Raw genomic sequence first — 12,354 nt, forward strand, 5'->3', positions numbered from 1 at the left:
TGACGGGCGGGCTCTTCCGGGCGGGAATTTCGCGGCGGCGGGGCCGAGCTCCGGGGCGCTGTGCCCGTGTCCCGGCACCATGGCTCAGCGTATCCTGGCGCTGGCGGCCCAGGAGGCTCCCGAGCGGCTCCAGGAGGCCCTGCAGAGCCTGGGGGAGAGCGAGGTGCGCGGGTACCCGGTGGCCGGGCCCGGTGTGCGGGGCGGGCGGGGGGGGGGTGCAGCGCAGCTCACGGCGTCCCCTTCCCTTGCAGCTGGGCGATATGGTGACAAGGCAGGCCCTGAGCGGCAGGGAGACGGCAGCTTTGCTAAGAGGCATCTTCAAAGGTGGGTGAGCACTGAGGTGCGCTGGGTGGGGGTGAGGGGAAGTGGTCATGGGCACCAGGACGTGTCACTTCTGGTGGAAACAAACATAAGGACATGGAGCTGTTGGAGCAGGTCCAGGGGAGCCCGTGAGGATGATCAGGGGACTGGAGCAGCTCCCGTATGAAGACAGGCTGAGGAAGTTGGGGCTGTTCAGCTCCATGGAGACCTCCTAGCAGCCTTCCAGTAACTGAAGGGGGCCTATAGGGATGCTGGAGAAGGACTCTTCATTAGGGACTGTAGTGATAGGACAAGGAGTGATGGGTTCAACTTTAAACAGGGGAGATTTAGGTTAGATATAAGGAACAAGTTCTTTACTGTGAGGGTGCTGAGGCACTGGCACAGCGTGCCCAGAGAAGCTGTGGCTGCCCCATCCCTGGCAGTGTTCACGGCCAGGTTGGACACAGGGGCTTGGAGCAATCTGCTTTAGTGGAAGGTGTCCCTGCCCATGGCAGGGGTTGGAACTGGATGAGCTTAAGGTCCCTTCCAACCCATCCTGTGATTCTACAAAAATCAGCTGGTCAGGGCTGCCCAGGGAAACGTGATACCCAAAAATAGGTACAGGGAGATAGGAGACTGGACTGACACATGTTTAATGAGCCTGTTGTGAGTGGGCTTTACTTTTGCCCGCCCTTAGGTGATACATTTTACATTGGCTGTTGGTAGTCATAGTTACTGTACATATTAGGGTCTTGAACCTGTGTCAAGAACATGTTCATTAGCAATAAGGACTTAATGAGTAAAACCAAGACCTGGTTCTGTTTAAAACATCAAAGGAGAACATCTGGGATTGAGGATGTTATTTCCAGCTTGGCAAAGTGACTGTCCAATTAACCAACTTGGCAGTCAAACTGAAGTTTGATTCATTCTGAAGTGAGCTGCCTTTATTATTATACTAGTAGTCACACCCACAGATCAAAAAGACCTTGACCCAGGTGAAGACCCTTCCTCTGAGCATGCAGTTATATGAATGAATATGTCGTCATATGTTAACTAATAACCAGTCAGTATGAAATCTCTGATTTTTGTGTATAAAAGAGCCCTGAAACTTGATGTGCATGACTTGTGTAACAGCCCGCCCAGGCCTGGCTCAACACATCTCCTGAGTGTGTGGATTTGTTACACACTGGGCACAAATCCACTTTTAGGACAACACAGGCACCTTAGAGTAGAGCTGAGCCAGCTGAGACTTAATTGCCAACCTGATTCTTCTCAGCGTTTTGACACTTCCTGATCTCTGGCAGTAGGTTGAGTGAAGCACAGGGTGTGATAGCAGAGTTCAGTGCTTCAGCTGCTTTATCCAAGAGATTCTCATTTCCTGTCCTCTGTTTTATTTATCTGTTGTGTCAGATAGATAAAGCAGGGAGTTGCAGTCAGGTGATAGTTCAGCCCTGCTAATTTCCTGTTGGTTAGCAACATGTTGTTACTTCCATAACTTTTTGTCCATTCTTTGTTTTCTTTATTTCCTCCTTTTAAGGCTCCCCCTGTTCCCAGCAGAGTGGTGTTCTCAGGAGGCTTCAGGTTTACAAGCACTGCATCCCGCTGGTGGAGTCAGGAGACCTGCATCTGGCCAAAGTGTCTGAAATCATAGGACTGCTCATGCTGGAGGTAGATATTCCTTTGGGTTTCCTGGGTATCACTTTGTGTGTCGACTGAGATACTTCACTCAGCCACTGAGGAAGATGAGTTGTGTCCTTTCCGTGGATCCACCCTGGACTAAGTTAGCTGGTGTTGGAATTTACTGTGTATGTAAATGTGATTATCTTTAATTTAGACTTGAAACTCCAAACCTATAAGTATGTCATCTTGATACACTGCTCTATTCTATACAAAATAGAGATCTCAGGGCCAAATTCTGCTTTTAGGGGAACATTTCCCAGTAGGAATGTTGTTGTTTGCTGAGTTTTGGTGATGGTTTGGATGTATATGTGGACTTCTGTGCAGTGCCTCAGGCTTTTCAAACGTTGTATGTTCTCCCAGGCTCGCCAGCTGCCAGGCCCTGCCTTGGCTGAACTTGCCACCCTGTTTGTGGATGTTATCAAAGGTGGCAACCTGTCTAATGGGAAATCCTTGGAGTTGTTTTCCACTGTTCTCACTGCACTGGCCAGTTCAAAGGAGAGTCTGGCTTATGGGAAAGGTAATCCCTCTCAGTTCCTTCTTTACAGCCTGTCCTCCCTTCCTCTGGAATCAGCTCCTCAAAGACTTTTGCTTTTTCAGGTGAACTGAATGGCGAAGAGTTTAAGAAACAGCTGATAAATACTCTCTGCTCCAGCAAGTACGTACATCCCTGCTAGCTCTTAGTTACATGGCAAAACAGCTTCATGTTGTGCTTTGAAAAAGGCATCATCATGAGCTGGATGTCACCACCTGTGTCCTGTTCTATCATCCTTGAATCTGTGCCCTCCCTGACAGTGTCTTCTCTGTCTGGGATAGCAAGGGAACACCCTGCTCCCAGATCTTGTAATAGTGTTGCATGAACTGGTCTTGGAAAGTGCTTGTTTTCATTTCTCTCTTGGTATTTGTTATTGTGGGGGCTGGAGCAGCTGAGAACCATTACCAGTCTGGGTGGTGGTGGTGATTTCTGGTGGAAACCTGGCTTCTAATCTTAATACAAGAAAATAACAGGAAATGGTGACATTGAGTAATTGTGTATGAGGAGGGAAGGGCTAAGTGGTAATTCTGCTTGCTCTCCATTTTCTGACATAGTTTTGTTGTACCAGGTGGGATCCTCAGAGTGTGATACATCTTGCCAACATGTTCAGGTAATTCTTTTCCCTTCAGCATCAACACTTCTATGTGCTTTTGTCGTGTCTGTGCCCTATTTCACATGTAGTTTGGGGGAAGTACAAGTAGGTCTGATCATACCAGGCACAGCCACGTGAATGGTTGGTCAATGAACATCCATGTTGGATCCATTTGGACACAAAACACAGCTTTGGGAAGGCATGGCCCAAAGACTGGGCATGGCATCATTGTTTCTATTCCATGTGTGAGTGAGCCTTGGCAAGTTAATAATACATTAGTGAACATCATGTGGAAGAGATCTAAGCACAGAAAGAAGAGTATCCTGGAACAGAGGTAGGGATTTGAGGAATCTTTGGCAACTGCTTCTGGTGAGGACTGTGGGAGCACTTGCTGCCTGTCTGTACATTAGAAGCTTTTGTTTAGCTATGGGCTGAATCTGCTGTGGGATTCTGAAGGAAATCAGTGGAAATTATTAGGCTGCATCTTTGATTCAACAGGGATATTCCACTCTCAGGAGAGGAGCTGCAGTTTGTGGTAGAAAAGGTCCTCAGGATGTTCTCCAAATTAGACCTGCAGGAAATTCCGCCTTTGGTCTATCAGCTGCTGCTGCTTTCTGCAAAGGTAAGAGCTCACGTGAGCCTCCTCCTAAGTATGTACCATGAGAAAAATAGCTGTACAGACTGAGCTGTAGGCTGCATTTTGGCAGGAATTCTCATTGTTCCAAACCGTGCTGTGGGGAGCAGGACGCAGCAGGACATCAGTAGGTTTATTTCTCCAACTTCTGCTAGCCCGAAGAAGCTGACTGCTCAGAGATGCATACAATCTTTATATTCCTTGTGGGGAAGGAAGGAAACCTTTGGGAAATAAGGGGTGAGCACAGACCTGTCAGACAGCAGAGAGGATTGTTTTTTCTCAGTGTCCTTAAGTGTGGTTTTCCTCACTGTGGTCTGCACGCTATAATAATAGCTCATGCAGTATAGCTGTCTTCTGGGTTGTAGTCTGACTTGTGCCGCAAACAAGTCATTCCTGGGCTATTCCTGCAAGCAGAGGCTGCCAAGAATATCTGCCCTTTGACAGGGTGATCTGGCTCTTGGGCTTCATTTATGACTGAGTCAATTCCAAAAGTGATCCTGTCAAAGACAAATGATATGTGTGTTTTAAGAGGTTTTCCTGGTTTCCACCTGGTTTCAGGTCCACTGGCCAAATATATATGTGTATATATATAGATTGAAGGCTAGGAGTTTGAAAGCCTTCCCAATTGATTATATCATAAAGCCTTCCCAATTATTTATAACATAAAGGATCCTTTCTAATTAGTAACAACTTAAAGAAACCCTGAGAACATCTGGAAGATTCAGCTTCTTCCAACTCTTTAATAAAGAGTCAAAAGAAATACACAAACTAAACCAGAATGGCTTCATTTGGAAATGACCTGCATGGGAGCCCTCCCCACCTCAGGGATTGATGAAGGGAAAAGAAGGGATACCATGACATTTGTAATTGATGGGTACCAGCCTTGTAGTGGCTCAATGTGATGTCCTCCCTTGCAGGGCAGTAAGAAGACTGTTTTAGAAGGAATCATCAGTTTTTTCAATCAGTTGGATAAGAGACAAAAGGAAGAACAGAAGGTTCCACAGTAAGTTGTTTCTCTGTCATCCCCTTTTCTTACTACCTGAGTAAATGTATAGGAGGTGGCTGGTCTCTTCTCCCAAGTAACAAGCGATACGACAAGAGGAGATGGCCTCAAGCTGCACCAGGGGAGGTTTATACTGGATATTAGGAAAATATCCACCAAAAGCGTGGTCAGGCATTGAAACAGGCAGCCCAGGGAAGTTCAAAAGCCGTTTAGATGAAACCCTTAGTGACATGGTTTAGTGGTGGCCTTGGCAGTGCTGGACTTGATGTTGGACTTGATGATCTTGAAGGCCTTTTTCCATCCTAGTTTATTCTATGATTCTAATTGTAGTCACCCTGGTCCTGGCCAGAGCTCCTCGAATTCAAGTTATTAAACCTTGTACAAGTACATCCTCCTTGATGCATAAGAAATGATTCATGGCTTTGGATGGCTTGGTTTTGCAATTTACAGATCAGGGGACCTTGAGGTAGCCACAATGCCCCTGGACCAGCTCCGCCATGTGGAGGGCACCGTTATTCTCCATATTGTTTCTGTTATCAACCTGGATCAGGACCTCGGCGAGGAACTAATCAAACATCTAAAGGTAGGACACAGATGGAGCAGGCTCTGCTGCTGAAGATGCTGAAGCAGGGGTTTTAAATTTAACTGGTTATCTGTAGAAAGGATTTAACAGCTTTTGTGTTTGCAGTCATGTTCACTTGTAAAAGTGCTGTGGTATGTTTGAAGGCAGATGTGCCTTGCAGCTTCCCTGAGCTAGTGGGATGCTGCAGTTGAAGGTAACAGCTGACTGTTGCTTGCCATTTTCTAGACTGAGCAGCAGAAGGACCCTGCTAGAGCCCTGTGTCCCTTCAGCGTGGCTCTTTTGCTATCGGTTGCAGTAAAACACAGACAGCAAGAGCAGGTATGTGGGTGATCAGCTTGCAGAGAACTTCATGGTGATGTACACTGCACTTCTTGGAAGGGAAAGGAAGCATGGTTAGGTCATATTCCCATCAGAGCTAGTCTTAAAATGGTTTCAGGATGCTTGTGGGGAGGCAGTTAGGTCATTGGTACCCTGTAGTTTATTGAACACTATAAAAGACCCCAGAGCAATATCAGAACTTTCCAGAGTTGTGATTCCTGGGGGTTGGTGTTACAGGATGAGAAGAAAAGCAATGTCTTCTTTTTGTAATGCTTTGGCACTGTGGTGGCCACCTGAAGAGCATCTGGCAGCAGGTTGCCCTCCTTGAGGCACTTAATGAGGCTGGTGTATTTGTCCTGAGACAGAAGTGAGTTCAGACTTTTGGCAGGCTCTACTGGAACTTGTGCTCTGGCTGGTGCTCTTACTGGAACATACCCAAGACTATACAGGTCTCATTTCAAAGATCATTTCCTCTCACTCAATGATTTTATGTTCCAGGTATTTGATTTCTTGAAAACATCAATCACAAGAAGCTGCAAGGACCTGCAGTTCCTTCAGGCCTCCAAGTTTCTGCAGGATTTGTTTCCTCAACAATATGATGTAACTGCTGTCATTCTCGAAGTGGTGGAAAACAGGTGAGTTGTTGCCACATGCTGTGGAACACTAAGAGGGCTTCTGAAGGTGAATGGTCTGGGATGCTAAATACTGCTGGCCAGGGAACAGTGTCAAAATCCAAAGGTTTATCCTAGTTTCATATTGGTGACCTAAAAAAAGGCAACAAAATTCAGCTGTGTAAATCTGCTCTCCCTCCCTCAGATCCCAGCATCTGGTGGTACAAAGGACTAAACTGATCAGGACCCTCCATCTGCTTCTTACTGGTGAAGCTCAGTATAAATTGATGATCAGTATGATGGTATGAGTCATGCTGCTGGCTGTAGTTTGTGTTCTGATCAAGGAATGAGTGATAGGTCCACTGTTTTCTTCCCCCACATGGTTAGTCCTTTAAACATCCTGTGGGAGGATAGCTCTGATCTGTCAGCAGCTGTCCTTCAGTTTGATGAGAGGCATTCCTCTTCTCTCTTCCTTTCTGACTTGAAGATCTCAGGATCAGTAGGGTATTTGTGCATCCCAGCTGTAGCCTACTGTCACGTTCAGATCAGACCTGAGTGCACATCATTCCCCACAGTGAGGAAACCTTTGGAAGGGAAGTCTGGACTGCAAGATGTGTTGTGCTGAATGCCTGTCCCTCAGCCTAGAGACAGTCATGGGCTTGTGAGGGATATTCCCTGGTGTGATCAAGCATCTCCCATTGCTGCTTTGGACCCTGGAATGACTGTAGAAAATTTTACTTTAAACTGCTCTAATCTAAACCTTTTCTGTGACTAAGTTGTTTTTTTCCTGGTCTGCTTAATGCTTTCCTCAGTGCCTTTGGCTGGGACCATGTTACACAGGGCCTGGTGGATCTTGGCTTCAGCCTAATGGAATCATATGAACCAAAAAAGCCCTTTGGAGGAAAAGCTGCTGATGCCAGTTATGGCCTTTCAAAAATGCCAGCTCAGCAGGCTTGCAGACTGGGAGCAAGCATCCTGCTGGAAACATTTAAGGTACTGTGTGTTTTGGAGAGGGATTTTTTTGGTGGGGAGAGAGAACTCTGTTGGTAAATGGTGTCAGAACTCTGCCTGCTGTATCCATCAGGAGTGTTTTACAAACAGTACCAGATTTAGTTTTCTATTTGCCCCTGTCCAACTGGAAGAGACCATCCTCATGAAGACCTAATCCTAATCTGTTCCAGCTACCATGATACTTGTGTAATCCCTATTACACTTTCCAAGAAACTGCAAAGAAGGTAGAGAAATTCAGAGGGACAAAGGAGATCTGTTATGGGTGGGATTGAAACCAACATCTCCACTGAAGTGGTAAATATGCATCCCACCACTGATGTCACCCAGTATTTTTCAAGTGTGTGCCTCTGATGGGCTGATTCTGTTTGGCCTGGGATGGAATCTGAATCAACCTGTGTGAATTTAGCTGAAAGGGGACTTCAGGCAGCCAGTTCCATCTTACCTGTCAGATCTGGATTTGCTTTGTGCTGCATGATGCCTGTGCTGTGAGGCATCGTTTTTATTTGTTGTTCTTTTTCGTTTCAGGTTCATGAGCCCATCAGAAGCGATATTCTTGAGCAGGTCCTGAACAGAGTCCTCACAAAAGCAGGGTCTCCTGTCAGCCACTTCATAGGTAACAGGAAAGAGAGAGAAATGTGTCCTGTCCTGTAGAAACTCAGAATATAGCTTCTTGAAACAAGTTAATAGATTCATAGAATGGTTGGGAGGGACCTTTGAAGATCATGAAGTCCAATCCCCCTGCAATGAGAAGGGACATCTTCCACTAGATCATGTTGCTCAGAGCCCTGTCCAACCTGACCTTGAGTGTTTCCAGGGGTGGAGCATCTCTCATGTCTCTGAGCAGCCTGTGCTACTATTTTACCACTTACACTGTAAAAACTCTCTTCCTTATAGCTAGTCTAGATCTACTTTCTTTTAGTTTAAAACCATCACCCCTTGTCTTATTGCAACAGGCCCTACTAAAAAGTTTATTCCCATCTTTCTTATAAGCCCCCTTTAAGTGTTGAAAGGCTGCAATAACGTCTCCTCAGAGTCTTCTCCAGGCTGAACAACCCCAGCTCTCTCAGCCTTTCTTCTTATCAGAGGATGTAGAACCTCTCTTCATTTCTGTGGTCTCCCTCTGGACCTGCTCTGGCAAGTCAATGTCTTTCCTGTGCTGAGGACTCCAGAGCTGAATGCAGTGCTCCAGGTGGGGTCTCACCAGAGCAGAGGGGAAAAATCCCTGCCCTTGACCTGCTGGTCATGCTTTTTTGGATGCAGCCCAGCATACAGTTGGCTTTCTTAAGTTCCTGATGAGGTGACCTGAAGCCAAGAAAATCACTTGTTCCTTCCCCTCTTACTAAGGTGTCAGCTGCATCAGATTACCATGTATTCACCACAGGTAAAGTATATGTTTGCAGGCAGTTGCCATGGCACAGCTGACGCACAGAAAGTTGGTATCCATCAGTCAGCACTTTGTTCCATGCTCCTTAGCCTTGACTTCCTCCTCGTCCTTGGGCAGGTGCTTGGGAGTCACTGGGACTGCCAAAATGCCTCTGCTGCAGCCTCTTCTCTTATACCTCAGTGCCCTCTGGTGGGATGAAGCCCTTCAGCTGGGTTGTGAGCATTTTACACTGTGACTGCAGCAGAGCTCAGATTTTCAGTGCTCACCCTGTCCTTACCTCTGTACGATGGAAGGGCTTTGATTATTCTGTAATTGTTAGCTCTATAGACATCTTTTGGTCAGACTTTTCTTGCCCATTTTCTTACCCCGTTTGTCCTTTTGTTTTTCAGATTTGCTGTCCAGTATTGTTGTGTCTGCTCCTCTTGTGCTTCAGTCTTCATCCTCCAAAGTCACAGAGACCTTTGACAATTTGTCCTTTCTGCCCATTGACACAGTGCAAGGGCTTCTCCGGGCAGTACAGGTAAAGCTTTGCATTTCTCCATGAATATCCTTGCTAGTTTAGTTCCAGTGACAGCACTAGGCCACAATTATATGCATGATCTGTTAAACCTCCTTGTAAAATAAACCTTCATGCTCTGCTGTAGGTTGTTTGATGTAGCATGGAACTGTTCTTCAAGCATGGATTTGCATGTGCCCTCTAAAAAAAAGCATATGATGTGGTCTGGCATGGTACCAAAGCTGCTCTATGCTGAACTTTCATATAGCAGATGCCCAGATGCTACACACTGTACAAAACTAAGTATACAGTGTTTAACTGAACAGCTGGAGCTGTCATGTTGATTTTTCTCCTTCCAGGCTCTATGTCAGTGTTTCTCTTTGTCTGAGCTGAGATAATGCCCTGGTATTAAATTTTTACCTGCTTTGTCCAATCTGGGGATAACTCTTCTTTTCCCAAACCCTTGCACCGTGTCCTCACTAACCTGTGAGGTGTCTCACTGCTACAGCTCTCTGGGTTTAATTTTATACTGGCTTAAAATGGTTTGGTTTTCCTACTGTACTGATGACAGTATTGGAAACGCAGGGCCAGATGGGCCTGAGGAAGATGAGCTCATATGCCCCAAGGGCTTGGCATGCCTTAGTGATTTTCTCTCCAAAGTCTATTTTCCTTTCCAGCCTCTGCTGAAAGTCAGCATGTCAGTGAGGGACTCCCTGATACTTGTTCTCCAGAAAGCTATCTTTTCCAGGTAAGCTGGGAAGGGATTCATTGAAAAGATTTCCACAACTCATCTATGGTTTTGGAGTGGAAGTATGTTTTGTTTGGTTTGGATGAGTCTCTTCTTACTATGTTCTTCCCATAACTGGATGGTGACATCTCCTAACCCTTTAACTTAGCACTGAATACAGTCACAGCTTACTGAACGGAGACACAAATCCCAAACCCAGCTAACTGGGCTTTGGGAATTCAGAAAGCTGTTGGGAATGCCAAATAAGTAGGCAAAACTAAAATTAATTCCAACATGTGTCTACACTGCTGAGTACATCCAGATGCTAGGGAGAGTCTGGAATGCTGAGCTACCACTTTCCCTCTGATCCCTTACAGGGTGGTAGAGAAGCAGGCTTGTTGTCTTGGTAATGCTTTGTCCAAACCATCCTGCTGTCTTCGTGATGTTGTGATCATAAACTGGATTTTATTGGGCAGTGGCTGCCTGGTTATGAATATAGAATTTGTAATTTAGGATTATTATTCAAGGCAAGGGACTTGCTCTTGGGAAAGACCCAGAGGTTCCCATGAGCAAAGCAAAACACCAGCTTTTTGTGAGCAATTTTCCAGCTCTGAGACTTTCCCATTACAGTTTTCAGGGAATATTTAATGCTTTGGTCTATCCCTCTGCTAAGACAGAAAGGAACTTGACTTGTGAGAGTGTAGAGCAAAGGAGTTCTCAGCAAACTGCCAAGCTCTCAACTCCTTGGGACTGTGCTGCCCTCTTGGGGAATACGCTTCCACTTGGCCCGGTCCTTCCTTATTTGTGGGCTCCTTTTTTGTTGCCGAGTTGGTCTTGTATTTACTTCTGAGCTTCTTGCTTCAGTTTTTCCTTATGCTTCTCTTTTTTCTCCTGCCTCACAGGCAGCTCGATGCTCGGAAAGCTGCAGTTGCTGGCTTTTTGCTTCTGTTAAGAAACTTTAAGATCCTGGGCAGCTTGGCCTCTTCTCAGTGCAGCCAGGCCTTTGGTGCCACTCAGGTAAGTGCTGTTCTGCAGCCCCTGGGGTGGACAGATGAGAGTCTCATGTCTAATTCCATAGAACATAGAATAGTTAGGGCTGGAAAGGACCTTAAGATCATCCAGTTCCAGCCCCCTGCCATGGACAGGGACACCTCCAATTAGACCATGTTGCCCAAGGCTCTGTCCAACCTGGCCTTGAACACTGCCAGGGATGGAGCATTTACCACTTCTCTGGGCACCCTGTGCCAGGGCCTCACTCAGAGGGAAGAACTTCTTCCTCATATCTAACCTGAACGTCTCTGTTTAAGTTTGAACCCATTCCCCCTTGTCCTGTCACTGCACTCCCTGATGAAGAGTCCCTGTTTGAAACAGTTCAAGAGTAGAGTGTTTCCCAAAAATGGGAATAAAACTTCAGTAAGGATTAGTCCTGGAAGGAGAGCTTTGGGAAATGCAATGAGAAGCTGGCCTAAGGGTGTTGCCTCTCATTCTGTCTTACAGCACCAGTGTTCTAGGGAGCATTCACACTACTCCGTGATGATGATAAAGAGCCTGGCAGCATGCTAAGGCCTGTTTCAGTGATTGTTTACGGGCCAGGCCCCTTATCACCTTGCTTGTGTGTTGTGATAATTTGAGAAATGTAACCACTATAACGTGACTAATATCTCCTCCCAGGTCCAGGCAGATGTTCATGCCTGCTATAATTCTGCAGCTAATGAGGCCTTCTGCCTTGAAATCTTGGGCAGCCTGAGGCGGTGTCTGAGCCAGCAGGCGGATGTTCGGCTCATGTTATACGAGGTAAACGTGGTTCCTTCAATATCCTTTTAAACAGCCACTGTCTCTTCTGTAGTCTGGTTCTAGTGTAGCCCCAGGTAAGTAATGATCACATTATTGTGGAAAACAACCTACCATCTCGGTTATGTTCTTCATGGGACACATGTACCAGGGACTATATTTATTTTTCTAATCCTTCTGCTTTTTATTTTGGATCACTGTAATCCCAAAGACACAGCGATGTATCTTCCTCATCTCCTGCACTGCTTAAAAGGAAGAATGCATCAACGTCTCTTTCTGTAGTGTGGCCTAGGAAATGGGAAGCATGTTTGATGCCCAGTGAGGAGTGTTGTAACAGACATCAGATAGACAGAGTTGCTGTGAGTTAATGATGAGCTCCAAAGAAAACTCTGGTTGGAGAATATGTGGCAACTTCCTTAAACACTGCAGCAGGGATCAGTCTTTTCTCCTCTTCCTTTTGCAAGCTTCTACAGATGCTTGTCTGTCCTTTACATTTCTTGTGACAAGTGGCCTAATATAAAGAGCCATTTGGGGGTGTGTATCTTGGCGCTTGAGGTAACCATGGGGTACCATCCTGAGAAAAAACCTATTCAGGTCAGAGAGATTTTGTTTCTTTCTTGGTTGGACTGACCTTTGGTGAGCTGCAAGTTTTGGGTGTGTTCGTCACTTGCTGTAAGACTTGTGCTTGCTTT

General features: G+C 46.1%; 1 protein-coding gene across 1 annotated transcript in view; it reads left to right on the forward strand.

The window, feature by feature from the left end:
• Positions 1-12,354, forward strand: part of FANCI (FA complementation group I) — a 25,323-nt gene continuing 12,969 nt past the window's right edge. Inside the window, exons 1-17 of the mRNA XM_061446784.1 lie at positions 1-163; positions 252-324; positions 1,838-1,968; positions 2,341-2,497; positions 2,578-2,635; positions 3,081-3,122; positions 3,603-3,726; positions 4,656-4,741; positions 5,192-5,324; positions 5,550-5,642; positions 6,141-6,277; positions 7,066-7,246; positions 7,790-7,877; positions 9,038-9,168; positions 9,822-9,892; positions 10,774-10,888; positions 11,543-11,665. Coding sequence (XP_061302768.1) covers positions 80-163; positions 252-324; positions 1,838-1,968; positions 2,341-2,497; positions 2,578-2,635; positions 3,081-3,122; positions 3,603-3,726; positions 4,656-4,741; positions 5,192-5,324; positions 5,550-5,642; positions 6,141-6,277; positions 7,066-7,246; positions 7,790-7,877; positions 9,038-9,168; positions 9,822-9,892; positions 10,774-10,888; positions 11,543-11,665 — 1,827 coding nt within the window. The 5' untranslated portion in view covers positions 1-79. The remainder of the gene's footprint in view (positions 164-251; positions 325-1,837; positions 1,969-2,340; positions 2,498-2,577; positions 2,636-3,080; positions 3,123-3,602; positions 3,727-4,655; positions 4,742-5,191; positions 5,325-5,549; positions 5,643-6,140; positions 6,278-7,065; positions 7,247-7,789; positions 7,878-9,037; positions 9,169-9,821; positions 9,893-10,773; positions 10,889-11,542; positions 11,666-12,354) is intronic.

Source organism: Pezoporus flaviventris, unplaced genomic scaffold (genome assembly GCF_033815535.1).
Source record: "Pezoporus flaviventris isolate CSIRO_AGI_PZ_B2104156 unplaced genomic scaffold, CSIRO_AGI_Pfla_v1 ptg000006l, whole genome shotgun sequence".
Lineage (NCBI taxonomy): Eukaryota > Metazoa > Chordata > Aves > Psittaciformes > Psittacidae > Pezoporus > Pezoporus flaviventris.